General features: G+C 40.6%; 1 protein-coding gene and 1 long non-coding RNA gene across 9 annotated transcripts in view; one reads left to right on the forward strand and one right to left on the reverse strand.

Annotated features, from left to right (window-relative positions):
• LOC120385986 overlaps positions 1–3,765 on the forward strand; it is a 46,435-nt gene extending 42,670 nt beyond the window's left edge. For all 3 annotated transcript variants that reach the window (XR_005589469.1, XR_005589471.1, XR_005589473.1), the window contains 2 exons: positions 2,095–2,247; positions 3,416–3,765. This is a non-coding gene — a long non-coding RNA (uncharacterized LOC120385986). The remainder of the gene's footprint in view (positions 1–2,094; positions 2,248–3,415) is intronic.
• The window catches only part of TTC3 (tetratricopeptide repeat domain 3), a 145,153-nt gene that overhangs the window by 75,464 nt on the left and 46,495 nt on the right, over positions 1–23,194 (reverse strand). For all 6 annotated transcript variants that reach the window (XM_039504605.1, XM_039504583.1, XM_039504573.1 and 3 more), the window contains exons 10-15: positions 18,172–18,234; positions 16,084–16,138; positions 15,185–15,347; positions 15,015–15,063; positions 13,742–13,865; positions 7,088–7,145 (exon numbers count right to left, since the gene is read on the reverse strand). In XM_039504605.1, the coding sequence (XP_039360539.1) occupies positions 7,088–7,145; positions 13,742–13,865; positions 15,015–15,063; positions 15,185–15,347; positions 16,084–16,138; positions 18,172–18,234 (512 nt within the window). The remainder of the gene's footprint in view (positions 1–7,087; positions 7,146–13,741; positions 13,866–15,014; positions 15,064–15,184; positions 15,348–16,083; positions 16,139–18,171; positions 18,235–23,194) is intronic.

Genomic DNA, 23,194 nt, shown 5'->3' on the forward strand with positions numbered 1-23,194 from the left:
CTTTAAAGCTTTACCAGAAGTAACACTAACTCTGACAGGGAGTGCCATTAGGAATGAACAAAAATATACTACAGAAAGACAAACACACTCAAAAAAATACATGTAAACAACACTGAAAAGAAAAGAAACCAAATGCAAATTAAAAAGAAATGGAAGCACAAGGGTCCTATATAAAATCTCCCACAAGCCACAGCTCTTCACTGAACAAAGAACCCGGAAAAGAATACTCAGTTCCTCCACCCACCTAAAATCTGTAACTCCTCCTGCCAAATCAAGGCCAAGCTAAATACTTCCTCCAAAATCAGTATTAACACAAAGAATATCTTGTACTACAGACACTTACAAGGAAAAAACAAAAAACAAAACCCCTAAAAACTCTGAAGAGCACAGAATGAAAAGCTAGGCACATTTTCTAAGAAATTCATATTAACGAACAGCAATTCACAGCCCTATTATCTGCTTAGCCTTAGTGTGTTCTCTCTCCCCCAAACACTCAATCCTTCACTAGACCCCATTATTTCCTCTGCAACATCTCTAAAATGGGTTAACCTTTTCTCTCAACAGCACCCAGGTTCATGCCTTGGGCCTCTCTTGCCTCAGCTATTACAAAAGCCTCCTTAGCCTTCTTGATACTCAGATTTTGCCCCTCCAGACTATCCAAATACAGCTGTCAATATTATTTTCCTCCTGACCATGATTTTTCCCCCTTCATAGATCTCTTTACTGCCTTATAGGATCTTTCTGCATTAAGTCCTTGCAATACTTCACAATTCTATGCCAGCTAACATCTCTTCCCTATAATCCTACTACATCACGTCTCTTCACTACTCCCAAACTTGTCCAGACTTGTCCCTTTCTACCTTTTCCGGCTTCAATATCTTCTTTCTTCCTAGTACTTTACATATTATATCACACACACACACACACACACACACACACACACACACACACACACACACACACACACACACACACACACACACACACACACACACACACACACTCTCTCTCTCTCTCTCTCTCTCTCTCTCTCTCTGGTCTTTACTCTGGCTCCAATTCAGCAGAAGCATTTAAGCATGTGTAGTTTCAACAGGACTACTTTTGTGCTTAAGCACTTAAGAAGTTACTCACCTGGTGCAGTAATTATGGTTCTTTGAGATGTATGTTCCTATCAGTGTTCCACTGTAGGTGACTCCTGAGTAGGGTTGCCAACTTTCTACTGGCACAAAACCGAACACCCTAGCCCTGTCCCTTCCCTGCCTTGCCCTGTCCCTTCTCCAAGGCCCCACTCACTACATTCCCCCCTCCCTCAGTGGCTCGTTCTCCCCCACCCTCACTCACTTTCACTGGGTTGGGACAGGCGGTTGGGGAGTGGGATGGGTTGAAGGCTCTAAATGGGATGCGAGCTCTAGGGTGGGGCCAGAAATGATTGGTTCAAGGGTTCATGGGGCCAATATAGTTACTGAGGGTTTATGCTTGGGGAATTGAGGCTTATTAAGAAGATGTATTGTATAACCTTTTACTGCTTGTGTGGTTCTCTCAAATAAATTGCTTTGCATTCAGCAAAAACTGTATCCGAATTTTCACTGGTACCGGTAACAATCTGCCAGCCGTAGGCCAATAAAGATCCATTCCTACACCATCAGCCCCCTATTTCCCCTATCCTTCTGGCCGAAGAGATGGCAAATAAGGAACACTGTCTTCATGGAGAGGTGAGTTAGTGAGAAAGTGGCCATAGGTTCAAACAGTGGTCTAGTCAGCCCTTTTAAAACTAGATTGAGGAATGGGGGTGTTTAGGTTGCGGGAAGATGTTTGCTATGCCTTTGAGACACCTCTTCATAGTTGAGTGGGAGAAGAAGTAGACTTCTTACTGTTGGTGAAAGGTTGCAATCACCACTAGATGGCCCTTCAGTGAGCTAGTAGAAAGGCCTGATTTCTTTAAGGATAATAGATAGTCTAATACAAATGGCAGGGTAGACATAGCAGGGGTGATGCCTCTGGGTTGGCACCAGATCTGAAACATCTTCCACTTCTGGAGGTAGGTGCAATGAGTACCCTTTCTACTGTGCAATAGCACCTCTTTTACCGCCTCAGAGCAAGATGCCTCTATGTGCTGGAACCATGAAGGAGCCATGCTTTGAGTCGCAAGGTCCATAAGTTGGGATGGAGAGTGCACCCCTCGTTCTGCGACAAGAGGTGAGGAGTGACCGGAAGGCTCATTGGTCAACAAACTGCCAGCTGCGACAGGTAAGGATACCACATGTTCCTTGGCCAAGTAGGGGCGAGCAGAATGATGTTCGCCTTGTCCTTCTTTACCTTCAACAGGAACTTCCGTCAGTAGAGGAAATAGGGGAAAAGGCATACAGGAGGCCTTCATCCCAAGGAAGGAGCAATGCATTTCCCGAAGAATGATTCCCAATCCCCGCTCTGGAGCAGTACTGGGGACATTTCTTGTTCTGGGGAGTCACAAACAAGTCTATTACTGGCGTACCCCATTGCTGAAAAATGTTGTGTAGGGTTGTCACCTCTATTTCCCATTCGTGGTTGTGCAGGAATTTTGGCTGAGACTATTTGCCGTCATGTTGTGTATTCCTGGTAGATAGGCTGCTGCTATCAGAATGTTTTTTTAAATGCACCAGTTCCATTAACTTCAGTGCTTCCATATACAGGGAGTGAGACCAAGCGCCTCCCTGTCAGTTTATGTAGTACATACAGGTCATACTTTCCATCGTGACCTTTGTATGCATATCCTTAATCAGCAGAAGGAAATGGATGTATGAGTTTCTGACCACTCTGAGCTCAAGCAGATTCATGTGAAGGCATGTCTCTGCTGGGGACCATTGGCCCTGTGTTGTATGACCATTGACGTACACTCCCCTTTCTATGAGGTCTCCAACCTCCCTTTTTCTTTGGTATCAGAAAGTAGCAAGAATAGAAGCCTTTGACCCTGAGATGTGTGGGTAGAGGCTCTACAGCTCACGTGGTTCACTTCTTGGTGTAGTAGTCTCTTGTGAGAAGGGTTCCTGAAGAGGGATGGGGGAAGGGTATTTGGGAGGAGGAAGGGAGGAGAAGTGGATTGCATATCCCTTCTGGACAATTTCAAACACCCACTTGTTGGAGGTTATCCGTTCCCAGGTACTGTGGAATGGGAAGAGGCGATCTCTGAAAGGAGGAGAGGAATTTCCCAGTGTGTGGTAGTAGAGAGAGAGTTCTACGGGCACCTCAACCAACCCATCAACACTACCATTTTGATATTGATGGCTGTGACGAAGTAGTTTGTGGTCCCGACTCCTTCCGCTTAGGGAACCTCAATTTCTTCCTTTGAGGTTCATAAGGCCTCTGCAATTGCTACTGAGGCATATATTGCGATGAAAAGGGCTTAAATTGTGGCTGAGGGCTATGCTTCCTCTTGTAGGCTGGAGTGTAAATTCCCAATGAGTGGAGGGTCACTGAAGAATTCTTCAGTGTGTGAAGGGATGCATCCGTCTTCTCAGCGAACAGCTTCATTCCCTCACAGGAGAGGTCCTCCACTGTCACCTGGACCTCTTTGGGGAAACCTGAAGACTGCAGCCACGAAGCCCTTCTCATAACCACTGCAGTGGAAATCAAGCACGTTGCCATACCTGCCAAATCTAGATTGGAGGGACGTCTTCGCTACCAGTTGGCCCTCGCTGAGTATGGCTGAGAATTGGTTTTTATGAGAATCTGGCAGCTGATCAATAAAAGAATTTAACTTCCCGTAATTCTGGCCTGAGTCTCTGACTGTTTGCTTGCTGCCCCGCCCTGACTTAGGGCCTGGGCTGCTATTGAACTGCTGACTCAGGCCCTGCCTAAGGGCCTGACTCCCTGACTGTATGGAGATTGAGGGGCTAGCAGGCAGTATACCTGTTGCGCATGCTGGAGTTGAGACCCATATGGCGGGTATGAGGAGCGTTGGGAAACCAGGTCCTCTGCTCACTCTTCGACCCCTCTGAGTAGAAGGGCGGTGCACAGCACAGAGAGGCTATCAATTCCAATGCCCTGGGGGAGCTCAGTACTGGGGCTATGGTGCTGAGTATAGGTGAGTCCAGTACATCAGATATGGAGACGCCATATGTGTACCAGAATTCTGTCGGTGAAGAGAGCATTGGTGCCAAGTAGCTGTCGTTGCTGATTGGCTTGTACTGACGAGACAGCAATGTGGGCCTGACCAAATGGTCCACCCATGCCATGTGCACCAGTGTTGGTGCCGTTGACATGATGATGTGGCCTCCCGCAGGGTGGATTTTTTATGGTTTTCACACCCTCTTGATAATGGAGCTTCCTTGCCGATGCCTATCGGGTCTTTGGGCTGACCGACTTGCTCTGTCGGCTCAGTACCTTCTGAGCCCTGCGTAGTTGGTCTACTCAGCTTTGGTGCTGATAGTACCAATGATATGGATGGAGCTGGGGAACATTTCCAGCTCAATCTGGGTTCTCTGCGGGGACTCAGACCTTTTCTTAAAAGGTCTTGAGTGCGTGGCTTGTCTCCTTGGAATCACCTGCCTTTGACATAAAAGGTTGCAGTCAGTTGAAGGGCCGACTCCATGAGCAGGAGTTTAAGCTTCAATTCTCAGTCCTTCCTGGACTTGGACCTTTGTGGATTGTGCTGTTCCTCCAAGCAGCGAATGCACTTCAAGTGTCCCTCTGTTTCTGGGATGGACTCCTTGCAGGTCAGACTCTTCTTGAAGCCTGGAGAGCCAGGCATAACCTTGTCCAGGAGGTCCCAGGATTGCTGGGAAACAAACCCTTTCTTCTTTTCTTTTTCCTTGTCTTTTTTTTTTTTTTTGGCAGGGGCAACTGAAAAACCAAAAGTACTTAAAGAAAAAAAAGCTTCAAGTGAAGCTAAATTTGCAAATCCATGGAGTGTTAATGATCTGTGAACGGGAAATGCCCATGCATGCTGGCTAGCCTCGGGTAGCGGGCAAGGAGCTGCGCACACCTATAACGGAGCACACACAGGGACACTACTTAAAGAAGCAGCATGTATTTAACTTTTGCTTCGTCAGGCTAGAGGGCTCAGTGCCTTGCAGGAACAAGCCCTCATATTATAAACACACACTTCACTCAGCAACCAGGAATGTTTGCAATTCTATATAACCGTTTTAAACAAGAACAATCTCTGATTGCAAAGAGTAACTCTCATGCCTCCTCAACCACTTACAATTGTTACCAGGAAATATCAACATTGTTAACTACATTTAGGAAAAGCAGACTCTCTTTGAAGAGGACAATTACATAACTCTTAAAATCTCCATCTTTGGCACAGAAACAGAAGCCTCACCCCGACATGCCCCTGCGATGGGGATGATCCTCTAGAAAGAGATTATTTCTTTTTGTTTGTGCAAGAAACTCAGGTTCTTATCCAAAAACTTATGGAATCTATAAAGAATGGATAGTGACTGCTAGTGTGTATGGGGTCAGTACTAGAGAGCTACGTGCTCTCTACACACTGAATCCCTTGATTGTTTAACTTCTAATTTACTCCAAATGGAAGCCAGATTTGCCCAAAATAATTATAAGATGAAACATTTCTGGACCTCAAAACAGCCAGCTACTGACAGTTACATGAACATCCTCTATTCCTCAATTTCTCTACTTTTTCCTCCACCTATATGCAGTGTCTTTATTCTGACATTACTCTTCATTTAGTAACCTGCCTCATTCCAATATACAGAAAAAAAAAAAGTTTAGTGGATCTATGCCTCAGTGTCTATGTGGCAAGTAAATATAAAACACTGAATTGCATCATACCTTTTTATATTGTCTAAACTCAAAAACAACTAAGGGTTTTTTTTTGGGGGGGGGGGGGGTGAGGGGAGAGACATGGAAACCGCTACAGCTTAAAGTGCTTTTTCTCCCCAATTACAATTTTTTTTTTAAATATGTTGGGCTTTGATTTTGGTATTGATTAGTAAATTATGTATCTTGAAATCATTATGTATCTTAAAGCTATACATGCACGCTAAGAAAAATGGTGCATTCTAATCTTGGACCAAACATAACAACAGCTGTACTGGGTCAGACCAAAGGCCCATCTAGCCCAATATCCTGTCTTCCAGCAGAGGTCAATGCCAGGTTTTTCAGAGCAGTGGTTCTCAACCAGGGTAAATGTATCCGTAGGGGTATGCAGAGGTCTTCCAGGGGGTACGTCAACTCATCTAAATATTTCCTAGTTTTACAACAGGCTACTGAAAAAGCACTACTGAGGTCAGTACAGTAAAATTTCATACAGACAATGACTTGTTTATATTGCTCTATATACTATACACTGAAATGTGAGTACAGTATTTATATTCCAATTGATGTATTTTATAATTATATGGTAAAAAGGAGAAAGTAAGCAATTTTTCGGTAATTGTGTGCTGTGACACTTTTGTATTCTTATGACTGATTTTGTAAGCAAGTACACTTCTAACCCGATATAACGCGACCCGATATAATACAAATTCGGATATAATGCGGTAAAGCAGTGCTCAGGGGGGTGGGAGGGGCAGTGCACTCCGGTGGATCAAAGCAAGTTTGATATAATGTGGTTTCACCTATAACGCAGTAAGATTTTTTGCCTCCCAAGGACAGCGTTATATCGAGGTAGAGGTGTAGTTTTTAAGTGAGGTGAAACTTGGGAGTACACAAGACAAATCAGGCTTCTGAAAAAGGTACAGTAGTCTGGAAAGATTGAGAACCACTGCTTCAGAAGAAATGACCAGAACAGGTAATCACCAAGTGATCCATCTCCTGTCCAAAGGGATAGTCTAAAGACCTGACTCATTTACGTTGGTCTGTTTAGTTCCACTTTCAATTCCAAATGCATACTGATGAGTAAAATGTAATTAACAATGAATGAATAAAACAGGAAGGGGACAGCTGGATAAGGAAAGCAGTATAACAATTAATGGGAGAAAATATAAGACAAATGACAGTTCACTGAGATTTAGGTATACAATATTTTGAAGTCTGTTTGAGTAGCACAGTTACTTAAAGGGGGTGGGGAGAGAGAAGAAAAACACACCCTAATTGAATTTCCGTTACTTTTAGAGCTAACTCAGGCAATTAAAAATTAACTCACCTGATGGAAGCACTGAAGACCAGTCTTTATTTTTTGCACTTATAGCATCAGTAGACACCTAACAACAAATAAACAAATTAGATTTTTCACAGAAAACATGTTAGATAAATATTAAGTTCCAATGACATATTAGAACGATGTTTACGCTACAGATAACTAAGTATTATGGGAAGAAATAAAATATTAAAAATAGGTTATGGTATCAACAGTCAAAAGCACTAAAATAGGGAAACATTTATTTAAAAAAAGTAAAATTAGAAGAGATCAACTTTGGTGAGTAAAAGTAACTCACTTATGTTCTCATTCACTATAAATATATTAGAGCAGGGGTGGCCAATCTGCACCTGAGAAGGAGCCAGAATTTGCCAATCTACATTGCCAAAGAGCCACAGTATTATGTCAGCAGTCCCCTTCAGCTCCCCCGTCCCGCCTGCCAGCCATCCAACGGATCAGCGCCTCCCCTTCCTCCCTGTGCCTCACGCAGTTGGCTCGGGGGAGTAAGGAGAAGAGTGAGGGTGTGGCAGGCTCGGGGAAGGGGGCGGGAAGGGGCAGGACCTTGTGGAAAAGGGAGAAGTGGGGACAGGGCCTGTGGCAGAGGCAGGGGTTGAACAGTGAGCATTGGAAAGTTGGTGCCTATAGCTCCAGCCCCACAGTCAGTGCTTATGGAAGGAGCCGCATATTAACTTCTGAAGAGCTACATGCGGCTCTGGAGCCACAGCTTGGCCACCCCTGCATTAGAGTATAGATAGCTAACTAAGGCACCAGTCCTACAAGCTGTTCTATGTGGGAACAAACCCACTAATGTCCATGGGGCCCCACATATCTATGCAGTCAATCCATATGGAAGCGTTTGCAGGGTCAGGACCTAAATATTTGTTCCAATATCATAACCTCCATCCACCCCTTCCACTCTACCAGTGAGCCAGCCTCAAAGCCCTGTTCATCTGTTTCTTCCACAAGTATCTCTGTGACTTTCTTGGTCATGCTTTCCTTGCTGTAGTCTGCCAGGCGACTAACCTCACTTCATCTAAATACTATTTCTTCTATTACAACAACAAGTGAAAAAAAATAATACCAATTTTGTTTTGTTTTTTTAATTAAAAAGCTCGATGGACAGACCATTGTGTGCACACTGCATAAGCAGCACGGTTGCATTACTGCACTACTGTAACCTTTGTCCTCCTTCTCATCTCTCCCTACCATTTGGCACTCCCACTTGCTGTGTCACATCTAAAATGTAGACTGCAGTCTCTTTAAGGTACCAACTGGGACTTGCCTCTGTCAATGAAACACGCAGAATACTTATGGGCAATCTAAAACAATAGCACAACACAAGCTTCTACCTTACATAGTTTGCTTTATTAGTACTGTATTTCAGCTAAATGCCCACATGAGCTACATCCAATCACAATGTATCGGGAAGAAGATATTTAGTCAGATTCTAATTTTATCACCAATTTGGCAGGTTTCACACCACCCTACTTTTGGTAGCTCAGATCTTCAGGGCTGGCTCTAAAATTCAAGACTTTTCGTAGTGCCACAGGCATAGAGGTCATGATTGCATATTAATATTGACAAGAATTCAAAAATATAAAAAACTTTATAAAAACATTTTTGCTTGCTATGGGCAAACACTCCCCAAATCAAAACAACGAAAACAAGGAAAGCAAGGGAAAAGCCATACACCTATACACATTACCTTCTCATACCTACATACCCTCTCTGAAATCCCACACTATCCCTACAGTAAGGAAATAAAAAATTATCAAAGTCTCAAAGTGACATCCAGACAATTGCAACTCTGCCTCATCAGAGATGGCCATGATTCTGTGGAATGATTCTCTTTCCTAGTTTATGTGATTTTGTTTTGGGAGCCATTTGCCTTTGGAACCTTAGTCATTTTTAAGCTGTTTGTTGTTGTTGTTGTAATATTGAATGGTTACTACATTTTGTTGCTATTAGTAAGGGGTGTTCTGTTTGTAGTATAATTGTTCACTGTTTGCTAGGAATGGGGAAGCACAATAATTTATAGTGATATTGTATGCATGTGGCATGTCAGAGGTAAGGTTGTGTAGGTATTACCTTGGCTGGTAAGTGTTAATTTGCATGGTTGCTAAAAGCAAACACCCAAACTTAAAAGCACACAAAGAAAACAGTAAAATGTTAATAAAATGCTAATGTTTAAATTTCCTTTTTTTTTTTTTAAATGAAAACTGAAGATACTGTTAAGATGTAGAGACCAATCAAAGTTAAATTGTCCACAAGGGGTCGTTCTGCTCCCCCCTTCATACCCTTAACCTCGTCACTGAAAGTTTAGGCTAGGGCAGCTGTCAGAACAGCACGGCTGTGCTCCTCAGTCTCTAATGTATCAGCTCCCCCACATTTTTTCTGCTCACTCCAAGGCTTCTGTGATATTTAAGAGGGGGAAGGCAAATGGGGAAACTGACCACCAAGAGGTTGAGCATCACAGCTCCTAGATGCATTGCTCTGGCAGCAACCCCAGCCATCTAAGGGTTTCAGTATGACAACCCTCAGGCCAAGTCTCATAGTGGGGAGGGTGAGGATGAGGGGAAAGAGGAATTGGGGGTTGAATTTGTGGAGAGTAGATGAGACAAAGGGAACACAAAGGGGGAGCCTAGATCATCCCTTCAATTTCTTCAGTTACACTATTATTGCTCAGTAACCACAGTGTTTAAGAAACTCTTAACTTTGACTGGATTCTATAATGCACCTTATTTTATAGAGAAATTTCCAACTCTGCACATTAAACCAATAATGACCCCTTATCTTCTAAGGGGAACAGTAGGTTTTCTTCAAAAAGCCTATCCAGGAAACAAACAAATGTGTGCTGTTCACCTTCTACACTCGTGCTTTTTTCCCTTCCCTGATATCCTTTACATTATACGAGTTGAAGACTTTTCTGTTTCAAACAGAGAGTCATGCTGTACTTTATATTCTTTTCAAACCTAAACAGTGTTTGCAGGAATACATGTGGTACTGTTCTATGCTTATTTAATATTAATGAGTGACCCCTTTGTTCTCATACTATGGAACAGAGTGAAGACTGTATTCCTCATGATTCTGAACTCAGCCAGACTTCTCCCCCTCACAACTCTTTTCTTTTCCAATATTTGTCTTCAGTCAAATTTAACTTCTCTTTAAAGAAAAAAAATTAGCAGCTCAAATGGAATTTTACTACATAAGAAAAAATACCATGCCCTATGAAAATTTTAATATGCTTTTTATATTTTTTTTTTAAAATTAGTCACCTGGATTTAAAGTTCAAATTAGGCTTGACTTGTACATTGTCCTCAAATCAGAATGGCCAAGTTTGAAATTGCTCTTTCAATGTACAGTAATTTGAATCTCTTAGCACATATAGTGCATTGACAAGTGTTTTTCCCCCCCAATGTCCACTAATTTCTCTCCCATTTTTTAAAATATTAGCAGTTTAATTTTAAATTTACATTAATCCAATGTTATAACTGAGCTTTTGAGTACACAACTCAGATAATCAATTGTAGTTCTTAAAGCAACTGAAATGTTGCCACCCCAGAGCCACACACACACACACACACGATGCTCACTATAAAACCCCCCAAAATATTATGTATGCATGATAAGGCCAAATATTTGCACTTGCATATAGTTAGCTGTAATTTAAATAAAACAATTAGAGGACAGTTTAAAATATTATCCTACATTTTGCATGGATGCAACTATACAATTTCCTAAGACATACCAAGTCTTTGAACAGTAGCTTAAAGAATATTTAAAAGTTTGTTACAGTCAGAGTTTATTGCAACACTGATTATCTGAAATAAGATAGTGTCTCTCCCATATCAAGCAACGGAAACTCCTCTGTTATACTAGTTCTTTAAATTCACACCATTTTCTAGGACACCGAGTTTCAAAAGGCACTTGTTTCTTTTCTATAATGTATTATTGAAATTCAATTTCAAATTCATATTAATTTTACTATCTAAACTATATTAGAATATTACTCCTTTTTAATTCAGTAGTACAGAAAATATTTATCGGTTTAAAGGAGACAATGTATACTGACCTTTTTTACAAAGATGTTCCTAGCTCAACGACAGATGGCATGTTTTCACAAGAGGCAGTCTACCCACAAATACCTAAGAACTGAAGCTTTCAAGTCCTCCTTTTATCCTGTGCATCATACTTCCTCTTTTCAATAAGAGCGTTCCAATCAATTCATTGCTCAATCTTACTTTCTATTTTGCTACTCTTTGCTCTTCTGATGTGGTTTCATTTCTCAGTAAATGACTCAGCTTTGTTTCTAGCCAGACCCGTTTTCACGTTGCTAGGCAGAATTTCTTCCACGTTTAAATAGTAGGCCAATGTATTTTTACACTGCTGTTAGATCCACATTATGAATCATCATGTCTCCATTAGTATGCAGCATAACTAACCTGCTAATTTCTAGTAACTGATAATGTTAAAGGGAGTCAGAAAGAGGCAGAAAAGTTGAATTTAAAAGGAAAGAATACCTTCAGAGAGTAACAGCTTTTTGTTCAGTTTCATTCAGTTTGAGCATACATCTTTATCCCTGTCCTAGCGAGAGCTGAGCAAATAAGGCCTTGTTTATCCCAGGCCCTGTAGCCAGTGGTGTATTTTCAATAGTTTAAACACACTTCACACTAGTGTAATATGATTTGTACCAGCCAAGAGTAGCCTTGTTGCAAGACAGGATAAACTGAACCTTTACAATTCCCATCTACACTAGAGGTTTGTACTGGAACAGCTACACTGCCATGTTTTTTCCCACTGAAGTATACCGGGCCTAAATTCTTAACATAGAGATTTACTCTGCAACCATCATTACTTATTCCTATATGTTACTAAAGTATCACTTTCTAGGGAATTTACAATACACTTGCCAGTGATTTACATCTGAAGTCAATACTAGGTGTCCTGTTACAGTTGTTTTCAGTCTTTCCTATCTAGTCTCTAAAATTTATCTAATGTCTGGTCTTGCTGCTCAGGTACAAACAGTGTTGTTTCCAGTGATGTGAACTGGAATTTCCCACCTGAACTTCATTGCAAATCTGTCTCGGTATTGGGTGTTTTACTGAACCCCCAGCTCCTGGAATCACATTAAAGCATGAGAACCTCAGGTTTCATATTACAAAGTATCTGGTGTGAAATCCTGGTCCAGTTGAAATCAGTGGGTGTCTTACCAGGATGTTTACCCAGAGCTTTTATGGTTGCGGAAAAGGGTTTAAAAATGTAACCTGAATGCACACTGAAAACTCAGAAACAGGACAACAAATTAAAATTACTTTTTTGAATGCTTGAGGTTGGAAATACTGCATTTTTGTTCACTAAGCACCCCACTGTTTGTGGCAGTACATAATGACTGGCCAAACTCCTGGGGCTGAAAGTTGGACTGTGCCAGGAGGCAAGTAGGGATGGCTTTCTGGCCACTGAGGCAGTGTCAGTTTGGATTCTTTCTTCCAATGAGCCCCGAACAATCCCTGTCTACTCCAGCTGGGAGTCTCTTCTCTTCCCCCAGCACCAAACTCCACCCCCATCCAATCAATTTCCAACTATTCCTTCAAATCAGGAAAGAAGGGCAAGGCTATACGCAATTTGCATCAGGGAGAAATCTGCACAGAACTCAGCTTCATGATGCAGCAGGACAGATGAGCTGAATAAAGCTGCTAGTCCTTCAGGAGGGCATATGGCAGTGGTTCCCAAACTGGGGTTCGTTAACCCCTGGGGGTTCACAAAATGTTACAGGGGGTTCTCGGGAAAAAATTCCCTAACGGCGGACAGAGCTGTCCCTAGGGACCCCGGGCAGCATGGGGACAGCAGCCCACAGCCCCTGGACTTCCAAGAGCTAAGCAGATCAAAGCAAGCATATCTATCACACTGAGATTTAAACTTCAAGACTCCTTACAAGAAAGGGAAAGAGAGGTGAATATATTTTGCTGTTTTTAAAATTAAATAGGCAGCTAGTGTTGTTTTTATTATTATGAAGAACAAGTTTAAGCTTTGTTGTAACATGCGCTGTTTGCCTGGACTACTCAAGACCTGGATGCTTGTGTAGGAGGAACTCTTGAGTTGGCTTCTTAAATACCTTCATGCTGTTTTACATCTGATACTCCTTGATGAAACATACGAGCCTGGTCTTATAACAGGCTTATTCAAAGTGATACAAGCTATGAAAGTGAGATCTTGGAACAGTGTTGCCGTTTTCATAATGTAAGAAAATTAATATTGTAATGATGAATAATAATTAATAATAAATAGTGTAATAAGCATGGCATAAAACAAATTTTATATTTCCAAGATCACTGCTTTTATAATTTATACTCAGGTAAAGGAGAAAATCCCTGAAAATATTCATTTTTAAGAAGGGGTTTGCAAGACTTGACGTGCTAGTGAAAGGGGTTCACAGGCTGTTAAAGTTTGGGAACCACTGGCATACGGTCACCTAATACTCAAAGCTGGGATAGTGAATAGTGAGCCAAGTTTTGTCAGCTCCAGTTTATCAAAGCTTCTGAGACAGTTTCTAAGAACTCAGTAATACAAACTGTGTCTATCAAAGTCCACAATTTTTATAAAGCACATGCTATTGACAGTAATTTCTAATCAGTAACAGTACAATGTAAAGATTGAAGTTACCTTGATACGGTGTTTTTGATGACAGCTGTGGTCTTTAGAGTCTGCTTGTATTTTCCTCCTTTCTTTGTCCATTTCTTTTGATTCTTGAGAAGTGAATAAATCAGACCGTGAAGAACCACATTCTCTAAGGAAAATAAAATAATGTTTTCAGTGCTGGTAAGTCATATAGGCAATACTTAAGACTATAGACTGTATATGCATTGCAAAAAATCCCCATAGATAGATGAATCACAGATAGCTTAGACATATTTAAAGAGGTGGTCATGTAACCAAGCTACCAGACTACTGACCAGCAAGAAAAGAAGTAAGTGGCCAGCACCTCTAATCAAATAACAAAGCGATGTTTTCTATAAAGAGTGCATGCAAATGTTGCCTTTGCGATACAGAAAAGGAAGTTATAGAAGGAAGTTTCTTCAGGTCATTAATTTTTATAGAAAACTGATTTTAATTATAGTTACTGTATTCTTTTTTATAATGGCACATGCCATAAAGCTTACAAGTGAAACAATAAAATCCAATGCATCTTTTAGAGAAAAAAAACTTAGTCGATATGCGTGTACTTTAACACAGCTAAATAAACAGTGACTAAGGTGGAGGGGAAACAAAAACACTTGACGGGTCAAATCCTGTCTTGTTCTCTATATACACACCCAAAAAGATACATTTGACTAGACTGGGATTGCCCAATAGATGTAGATGCTAAACTTTAGTGATGCTAAATATCAATCTACGATTAATACATGTATATGACTGGTGCTCAGTTACTCCATATATCTAGGATTCAATATGGTTTTAACCCCCAGGGAATTTCTGTGGTTTAGCTGAATCTAAATCAAGACTTTTCATTCTTTAAAATGTAACATATTTCCCAATCTGCTTCCCTAATAGCTACAGTACTGCAACAAAGATAGACAGAAGGAAAGTTAGTTGTTTTCAGGATTTTTTAGATTTACAATTTATAACCTTGGGAAACTAAAAAACTAAAGAAAACAATCTAGAGGTAGTAGCAGTCATCACAAAACAAATGAAATATAATTTTTTAATTACTTTGTTTCCTACGTTCCTCCATGACTACCCCTCATTCTGATTAACAGGCATTAGACACTCCTGGGTTCAGATACTTGCCTCTTTCCCCTTTATTTTTACTTGTTGGTGTATAACATAGTAATTCAAGCAAACTCTGTGCTCTGTATTATTTAAAACAAGCATTAAATTAACTTTAGGTTAATTGAGTTAATTTTTATAAATAAAAATAAATCTGGCTTTAACTTACTTTTTCTCAAAAAATGATTTCTTTGTTCTGTGTTTACTCGCTTTCAGACCTATAGAAATTTAACACAGAAAGCACTGATCCAGCAACTGAAAAACGTCATTTAAAAGTAAAGTTGCAATTTAAGGTACTTCGTCATATTCAGAAAATATCTTGAAGACAGAAAAGGCTACCTTTAGTTTCTTCCACTTCCTTCCTTAACTTTGTGTTTTGCAGAATAAGATCCTTAACTCGCTCAGGAATATTCTTGCAGAGTTCTTGGGCTCTCTCATTAGCTTCCAGGGCCCATTCATGTTCTCCCAGCATCGAGAGAGCCTCACAGAAGCGATAATGACCCTAACATGAATATCAATGTAAATTTTTAATAAAGTTATGATTCTTTCAAAAAAGAAAAATACTAATCTATATTCAAAAGAGTGTCTTAGTAGACTGAACAAGTTAAAGTTTTGATATACTCAGTAACATACAAGTTACTGTCTGTTCTAGCCAGCTGTTGAATGGCCAGTGTTACATAAGATTTCCTGCATCAAAACAGACTAATGATCCATCAAGTCTAGTATCCCATCTCTGGCTTCAGAGAAAAGTGAAGATGCCTTTCCCTAAATCCCAATACCACTTTTGCACTTGAACAACTGTGTAATTGTCCATATTTAAGTCTTTTTAGATTTAACTTTGGGAATGAGACTTTGTTCACTGTTCTGCATATTTTATTATAATGTGTTGTGCATATTATAATGCTATGTAGCAACATAATGTGTTTTATTTATCACAACTGTGGATTTTAAAATGTCCAATATATTCTCTACCCTCCAGCCTCATGCATACAAAAACACTACCCAATAATATTCTTAAAAATATCTCTCAATCTAACTTTTAATCTTTTTTTTTTAAAGTTTAGTCTGATCACTGAGCTGAGCTCCTGCCACTTCCATGAGAGCTAACTGGAGCGGAGAACATTCTGCATCTAGAAGGATTGTGCCCTCACATCAGACACTGTGACCTTTTATTTAGACCACCTGACATATTTTTCTTTCTACTGTAAAGACAGTTGCCAAATTTACATTAAACTAACCTTTGGCCAATTAGGCTTCAAAACAGTGGCCCTTCTTCCATCAATAAGAGCTCTCCTTAAAAATAAAAAAAATAAAAAAATTATTAGTGGTGCAGTAATACCTAGCATTCAGGGCCCCACTGTGCTGGATACTGTACAGACATAACAAAGAAAGAAGTCCTGCCCCCAAAGAACTTTTAATTTAAGTGTAAGACTATAGACAACAGGTGTATATAACAAACTCATGGAGGGGGACTAAAAAGGAATAATAGGACAATACTAGTTAGCATAAGAAGCACAGCACACCAGCTGACTAACCATTAAGTTTTTTATAGCCATCAAGGCAGAGAGGAGTTGTAAGGAGGGATCTGAAAGCAGACAATAAGGTGGCCTTGTGGCAATCAAGACAGGTATCATTTGTGCATTAGACGCAGGGTTCAACATCTTGATACCATGCAAAAGGACGCTAAAGGTGAAAACAAGTATTTTGATGCAGTGGAGAAGAGGTGAGACTATGGAGGAATGCAAAGAAGGGTTGCTGTGGTCAAAACAAGCCATCAAAATTGATTGTTACATCAGGATTTTAAATGGCTATACATGGGGCAAGACAGGATTTGTTAACACCAGAAAGGAGGACATTGCAGTGACTGAGATGCAAGATAAAAGAAGACCTGGGTGAGAGATTTAGCTGTGTGGATAGAAAGGAAAAGGAAGGATTTGAGGATTTATGCAGGAAGAAGTAACAAGATTTAGGCATAATTCGGATGTGAGGATCTAGACAGAGGGATGAATCAAAGATGACACCCAAATTATAGTCTTGAGTGAAAAGGAAATTGAGTCTATGGTGACTAAAAGCAGGAGGGAAGAAGAATTGTATGGGGGAAAATCAAAACCTCTACTTTGGTGACGTTGAGCTTCACCTGACAACTATACATCCACAAAGAAATGCTAGAGACACAAGATGAGATTTTTAGCTTGGACAGGAGACAGATCAGGAGTGGAGAGGTAAATCTAAGTCATCAGTATAAAAACACTGAAGTCATATTTATGACTAGGAACACTTAGGAAGAAAAGGAGATGAGAAGGACAGAGCCCTTTGGGATTCCCACAGAAAGTCAGGGGGAAATGAAGAGGATTCTTAATAAAAAGCTAAAGGAGTGGTTGGAGAGGACAGTCATGAAAGCAGAAGGAAAACAAGGTTTAACGAAGAGCATGGTTAACAATGTCAAAAGTTAAAGACAGTGACAAGAGAGTACTGGTTCTGAGTTTTACCAAGGAAAGTTCATTAGAGATTTTGGCAAGAACTGTTTCAGTGGAAGGAAAGCAAGCCTGACTGAAGAGGGTTTACAATGGCATAGGAGGAGAGGAACTCCAGACAGCTGGAGTAGATAATGCATTCAAGTAATTTGGAAATGAAGGGGAGAAGGGGCAACAGCTAAAGCAGCAGGTAGGATCACAGTGGGTTTTTGTTTTTTTTAAGATGGGATAAACTAAAACATGCTTGTGCTACCAGGGAAGGGAGTATGATAAGAGTGAGTTTGAGCATCATGGAAATGGAGGGGATCAGAGCAGGGGTAAGGTATATCAGGAGATGGGATGGGATCACTGGCACCGGTGGAAGGTTAGAGGAAAAGATCAGATAAGCTTTAGTTTGTATTTGCTACAAAATTATATCTATTCAAAATACACATGTTTTCGAAAGATGTAAACATCTTTCAAGTTCTCTATCATATTCTCCTTGTGGAATTTCCTTTCAAATGAATGGAAATTCAACCACACAAGATAAACACATTTGCTGGAAGGCTCTGCTCAGACAAACAGCAATAAAATAGAAGGTTAAAGATGAAATTTAAATGCAAAGCCTAACAAAGAACTGGGATGCCAACACAGCTCACACTTTTTTTTTTTTTTTTTAAACAGCTATTTTCAGTCTGCCTGAAGACAGCCAGTTTTATCCTGTCTGCTTTATACTGTGCCATTATTGCTTCAGGAAACCAAGTATTGTACCTTCGAGGGATTAAAATACTACTTTACTAAGTATACTGTCAATTCAGAGTTTGCAATTACAGGAAAATTCAGCATTTCAGATCCCAGAAATGTTTTACTTACCCGTATTGTCTAGTGAGAAGAAAACAGAGAGCCCGGTTACCGTAAAGAAGATGGTTTTCAGGACTTAAAAAGAAATTATTAAAAAGGTATCAGTTAATAAAGTATATTACTTCTGAACAGTATAAAATGATTAATATAAGGAAAACAATTTTAATTTTTCACAATAAAATTCTCCAACCACTTCATTTTCTCAATATGTGCAAGTCTGTGACCCAATCCAGCAAATATTTACAAACATGCTTAATTTTACTAATCTGAATAGTCCCATTGATTTCAGATGTATACTCTCGGCCAAGGCACAGAACTCAGTCAATTCTGACAGTTCCTTCCCCCCTCCCTTCCCCATTAAAAACAGCTGAGAAAGATCTAAATACTCAGGGGAGGAAAGAATGGGGTATATCAGGAGCAAAGCATTAGTGAAGATAAATTGCAGCTCAGCTCTGTTGAACTTCTTTGAGAGGGTATATTTACCATGATTTTCTCTTAGTTCAACTTCACTTTTTCAGGCTGGAAAAGGTGCCTGAGGTGCAGAAAGGCCAGCTGTGCTGTAATATATACCCCACTTTATCTGGTACTGAAATTAATGATTTTAGGCAAATTTATTCTTGTTTCTGAACAATACACTAATACAGGGGTAAGGCAACCTATGGCACGCGTGCCAAAGGTGGCACTCGAGCTGATTTTCAGTGGCACTCACACTGCCTGGGTCCTGGCCACCGGTCCGGGGGACTCTGCATTTTAATTTAATTTTAAATGAAGTTTCTTAAACATTTAAAAAACCTTATTTACTTTATGTAGTAAGAGGAGGCCCTAAGATATAAACCTTGGTATCAGAGGCCTGGTATGAGGCCTGAGGCCTAAACTAAAGTAATGGTCAAGACTTTGCTAACATAAAGCAAAGTTAAGCTGTGAGCCAGAGGCAGGCCCTGCTCACAGAAGCTGGCAAGGAAAGGGCTGATGCTGCAAGAAGATACGTACCTAAAAGGTACTGAACACTAGATATCAGAACATTCACATACTTGCACATTCCACACAGATAACAAAGAACAGGCTGGCCCATCCCAATGACAGGGGCAAAAGGGTAATATGATGGATAGAGTTGTTTTGATTGAACCAACATGTACAAGGTGAGAGGCGGCACCTTAATACGTAGAGGGGTTGTACCTTGCTACGTGGAAGGGTTGCACCTCATATGTCAGGAGTGATGTGTAACTTGTTTGTACCTGTGTATAAGAACGCATCCCTGGGGCGGTGTCTTTGTCCGGCCGAGGGGGCAGTGGAAAGTCCCGCCACTGACTGAGCCGGGTCCATTGCCAAGAGGCACTTTCTCGTAGTATGCCCTGAGTTAGGCTAAGAAACCTACAGGGAATTGCAATTGTGTCCGAGGTCGCAATAAACCTAGTCGACGTGACATTGCATCTTACTAGACTCTGTGGTTATTGGGGGTTCTCGTCGGGTCTGCTGTGTCAGCTATCTGCGCAGAGCTGGGGCAGCACACAGAGGGAACACACGCATGCAGCCAAGTGATATAAACATTGGAGAAAGCAGAGCACCACACCAGTAGCACTCTGACAACACTTTACATACAACAATAGTTTAGTTATATAATATAGACTTATAGAAAGAGACCTTCTAAAAATGTTAAAATGTATTACTGGCACGCAAAACCTTAAAGTGACTAAATGAAGACTCGGCACACCACTTCTGAACGGTTGCTGACCCCTGCACTAATACAACTACTCCATCAAGCCCTCTTGAATGAATTACTGTAAACTTCCTCTGTTCCTGGATCAATCCAATGTTATCCAAAGGTGCTGAAGCAAAAATCAGCACAACATCAAAACAGATTTTTCATTTGTGACTTGTACTATTGCTTAGGACTTCGTTTAACATAAGAAACATTAACAAACAAAGAAAACAAGAAGATATTTTATTTTATTTTGACCATTGTTCTGGAAGTTCTCTTGCAGCAGACTGACAGCTAACAAAATTCTCTGATTGAAAGAGGAAGACTAGCCTTGTGTTGTAGGCTCTACCACGATGCCTTCAGACACAAATACTTTTTTTTTTTTATTTACTACAGAAGCAGGGAGCATTCTATCAGTGAAATATAGGAATGTCTAATCTGCAAGAATTATAAGGGGTAAAGTAAACACTGATGAGTGCTAGGCCATAGGGTTTTAGTGGTAGATGCTTTAACAGGGGTTGACAACCTTTCAGAAGTGGTGTGCCGAGTCTTCATTTATTCACTCTAATTTAAGGTTTCGCATGCCAGTAACACATTTTAATGTTTTTAGAAGGTCTCTGTCTATAAGTCTATATTATATAACTAAACTATCGTTGTATGTAAAATAAATAAGGTTTTTAAAATGTTTAAGAAGCTTCATTTAAAATTAAATTAAAATGCAGAGCCCCCCGGACCAGTGGCCAGGACCCGGGCAGTGTGAGTGCCACTGAAAATCAGCTCGCGTGCCACCTTTGGCACACATGCCATAGGTTGCCTACCCCTGCACTAAAACAACAATTTTCATAAAGATGTTACTTTTCAAATAACAAACATATCACTGCCTCCAACTACTGAGGAAAGCAGAATACCAAAATGTTGGGAAAGGAAATTAGCTTCCTCACTCTCATATAAAGGAAGCTATTTTCCAGCCTGTGGTTCTCAAGTTTGTTGTCCTTTGATTATGACTATAGTTCTCCACTCAGTTCTATGAGCAACTAGGACTTCCACAAGCATCTACAACAATGTTGCATCTTTTTAATTGCTGGACACATGCGAAGAAGCTGCAGAAAACAATGAGAACATCTTGAGCAGGCAATACATAAACTATGTTTTAATTCCACATATCGCTGTCCTAACCATTTTACAAGCTGGCTTGTACTAAATAGTTTCTTCATCTCAGGTAGGTGTGAACTGGCACAATCTACAAAGGCTTCTCTCTACTATAGACAGGAGCCCAAAAGCACTGCTGCTACAGAAGTTTTTTTCAGTTCCCCTACTGACACCTCACAGTGCAATGCCTCACACCTGAAACCTTACTTTCAGCAACAGCACTGGGCACTATGGGAGGTGTTCTTTGCTGTCTCAGCATGTAAAATATACGTATAGTTGTGTTTTGTGAAGACAAAGCAAAATGATTTAGGCAAGAATTTCCAAAGGGGCTTTAGGGAGTTAAGTGCCCAACTCCCACTTTAATTATACTAGGCATATTAATTGAATATCTTCTGAACAGCACTTAATAGGTGTCTCTAGTAATCAACAAAATCATTCCTGAAACCCAATGGGAATCAGGGACTCAGTTCCCCAGGGCCCCTTTGAGAATCCCAGTCTTTATTAAAATGAGCAAACAAAAATACAATTCCTGTGTGGCGGCCTTGGACTCTTGCAAGGACACATGATGCAATAAAAATGAAATGGTTTCTGGGACAGTTTCTTAGCATAGCCATCTAACATTAAGTGCTCTTCAGAAGCATTAAAACAATACACCCAGTGCAACTGAGTTTTCTGAATAGTAATAGTAGCAAAACCTGATTGTTTTGACTCTCAACAGCTTTAATTCTGGACAGAAGGTTACTCACCCTGTGTAATAACAGGTTCTTTGAGATGTGTCCCCCTATGGATGCTCCACTTTACATGAGTCTGCATCCCTGATCCAGTGATCGGAGATTTTGGTAGTAGTGTCCGTTATGCGCTTCCCCCCACCTCGTACCATTTTTGGCAGCTATACAGCGCTGTGCAGTCAAACGGCTTTCAGTTCCTTCTCTACCACAGAGTCCATGTAGAGAGAGGAGGAGGGTGGGTAGTGAAGCACCCATAGGGACACACATCTCGAAGAACCTCAATTACTGCACAGGGTGAGTAACCTCTTCTTCTTCGAGTAATGTCCCATATGGGTGCTCCACTTTTGGTTACTGTAGAGCAGTGCCCCTGGTTGCAAGAATGGGGCTTTGGAGTTGGATTCATGAGCAATGATAAGACAATCAGTCCTAAGAGAGCATCTGATAAGTCCTGCACAATTGCATAGTGCTCTGTGAATGTGTGGGTGACACCCAGGTGGCTGCTTTACAAATGTCTGTGACTGGTACATTGTTCAGGAAGACTAGAGCAGTGGAAATCGATCTTGTGGAGTGTATTCGAGTTCACGGGGGGCAGCGGGGTTGCAAATCATGCTGACTATAGCAGAGGTGAATGCAACTGGAAATCCATTTTGAAAGCCTTTGTTTAGATATGGCTGAGCCCTTTGATCTTTAAGTAATAGAAAGGAACAATTTTGATGATTTTCTGAACAATTTAGTTCTTTTGAGACAGAATGCTAGCGCTCTTCCAAAGTCTAGCATGTGGAGCCGGGCCTCTCTTTTATTGCATGCGGCTTGGGGAAGAATGATGGGAGGTATAGGCTAATTCAGGTGGAATGAGGAAGGTATTTTTTATAAGAATTTTGGATGTGGTCATAACGTAACTTTATCTTTAAAGAAAACTACAGATGGGGAGTACAGCAGGAGAGCCCCTATTTCCTCCACTCTTCAAGTACATGCAATGGCCACAAGAGGGTGGGGGAGGAAGGGACTGCAGGGTGATGTCCCACCTCTGTGCAGCCAGTGGTCTGTGCTCCCCTCTGCCATGCTGGAGCCACCACATTTATTTATTGACAAATAAAATATGCTGAATTTTAAAATATTGTGCAAAGAATTTTTATGGTTTTGGAGCAGAATTATTAATTTTTTGGTGCAGAATTCCCTCAGGCGTAAATAACATTCTTAGTGAAAAAAATATTATTTTTTAACAATAAAGAAAGAAAATGAGGGGAGAGGAGAATAGTTCAAACAAACTAACTCTACTCTATCACTGTAACAATAACAACACTAAAGAGTAACACTATAGATAAACTAAATAGACTCTGCTAAGGGCTCCATCTCAGGTCAAAAGCGGTTGAGAAGGCACTGAAGGCGGTTTGGCTGCTTAGCGAAATACAGAGCCACCAAAAGCGGCCCAAGACTGCGGGAGTGCATAAGTGGCTCG

The sequence above is a fragment of the Mauremys reevesii genome, linkage group 1, assembly GCF_016161935.1.
Source record: "Mauremys reevesii isolate NIE-2019 linkage group 1, ASM1616193v1, whole genome shotgun sequence".
In the NCBI taxonomy this organism is placed as follows: domain Eukaryota; kingdom Metazoa; phylum Chordata; order Testudines; family Geoemydidae; genus Mauremys; species Mauremys reevesii.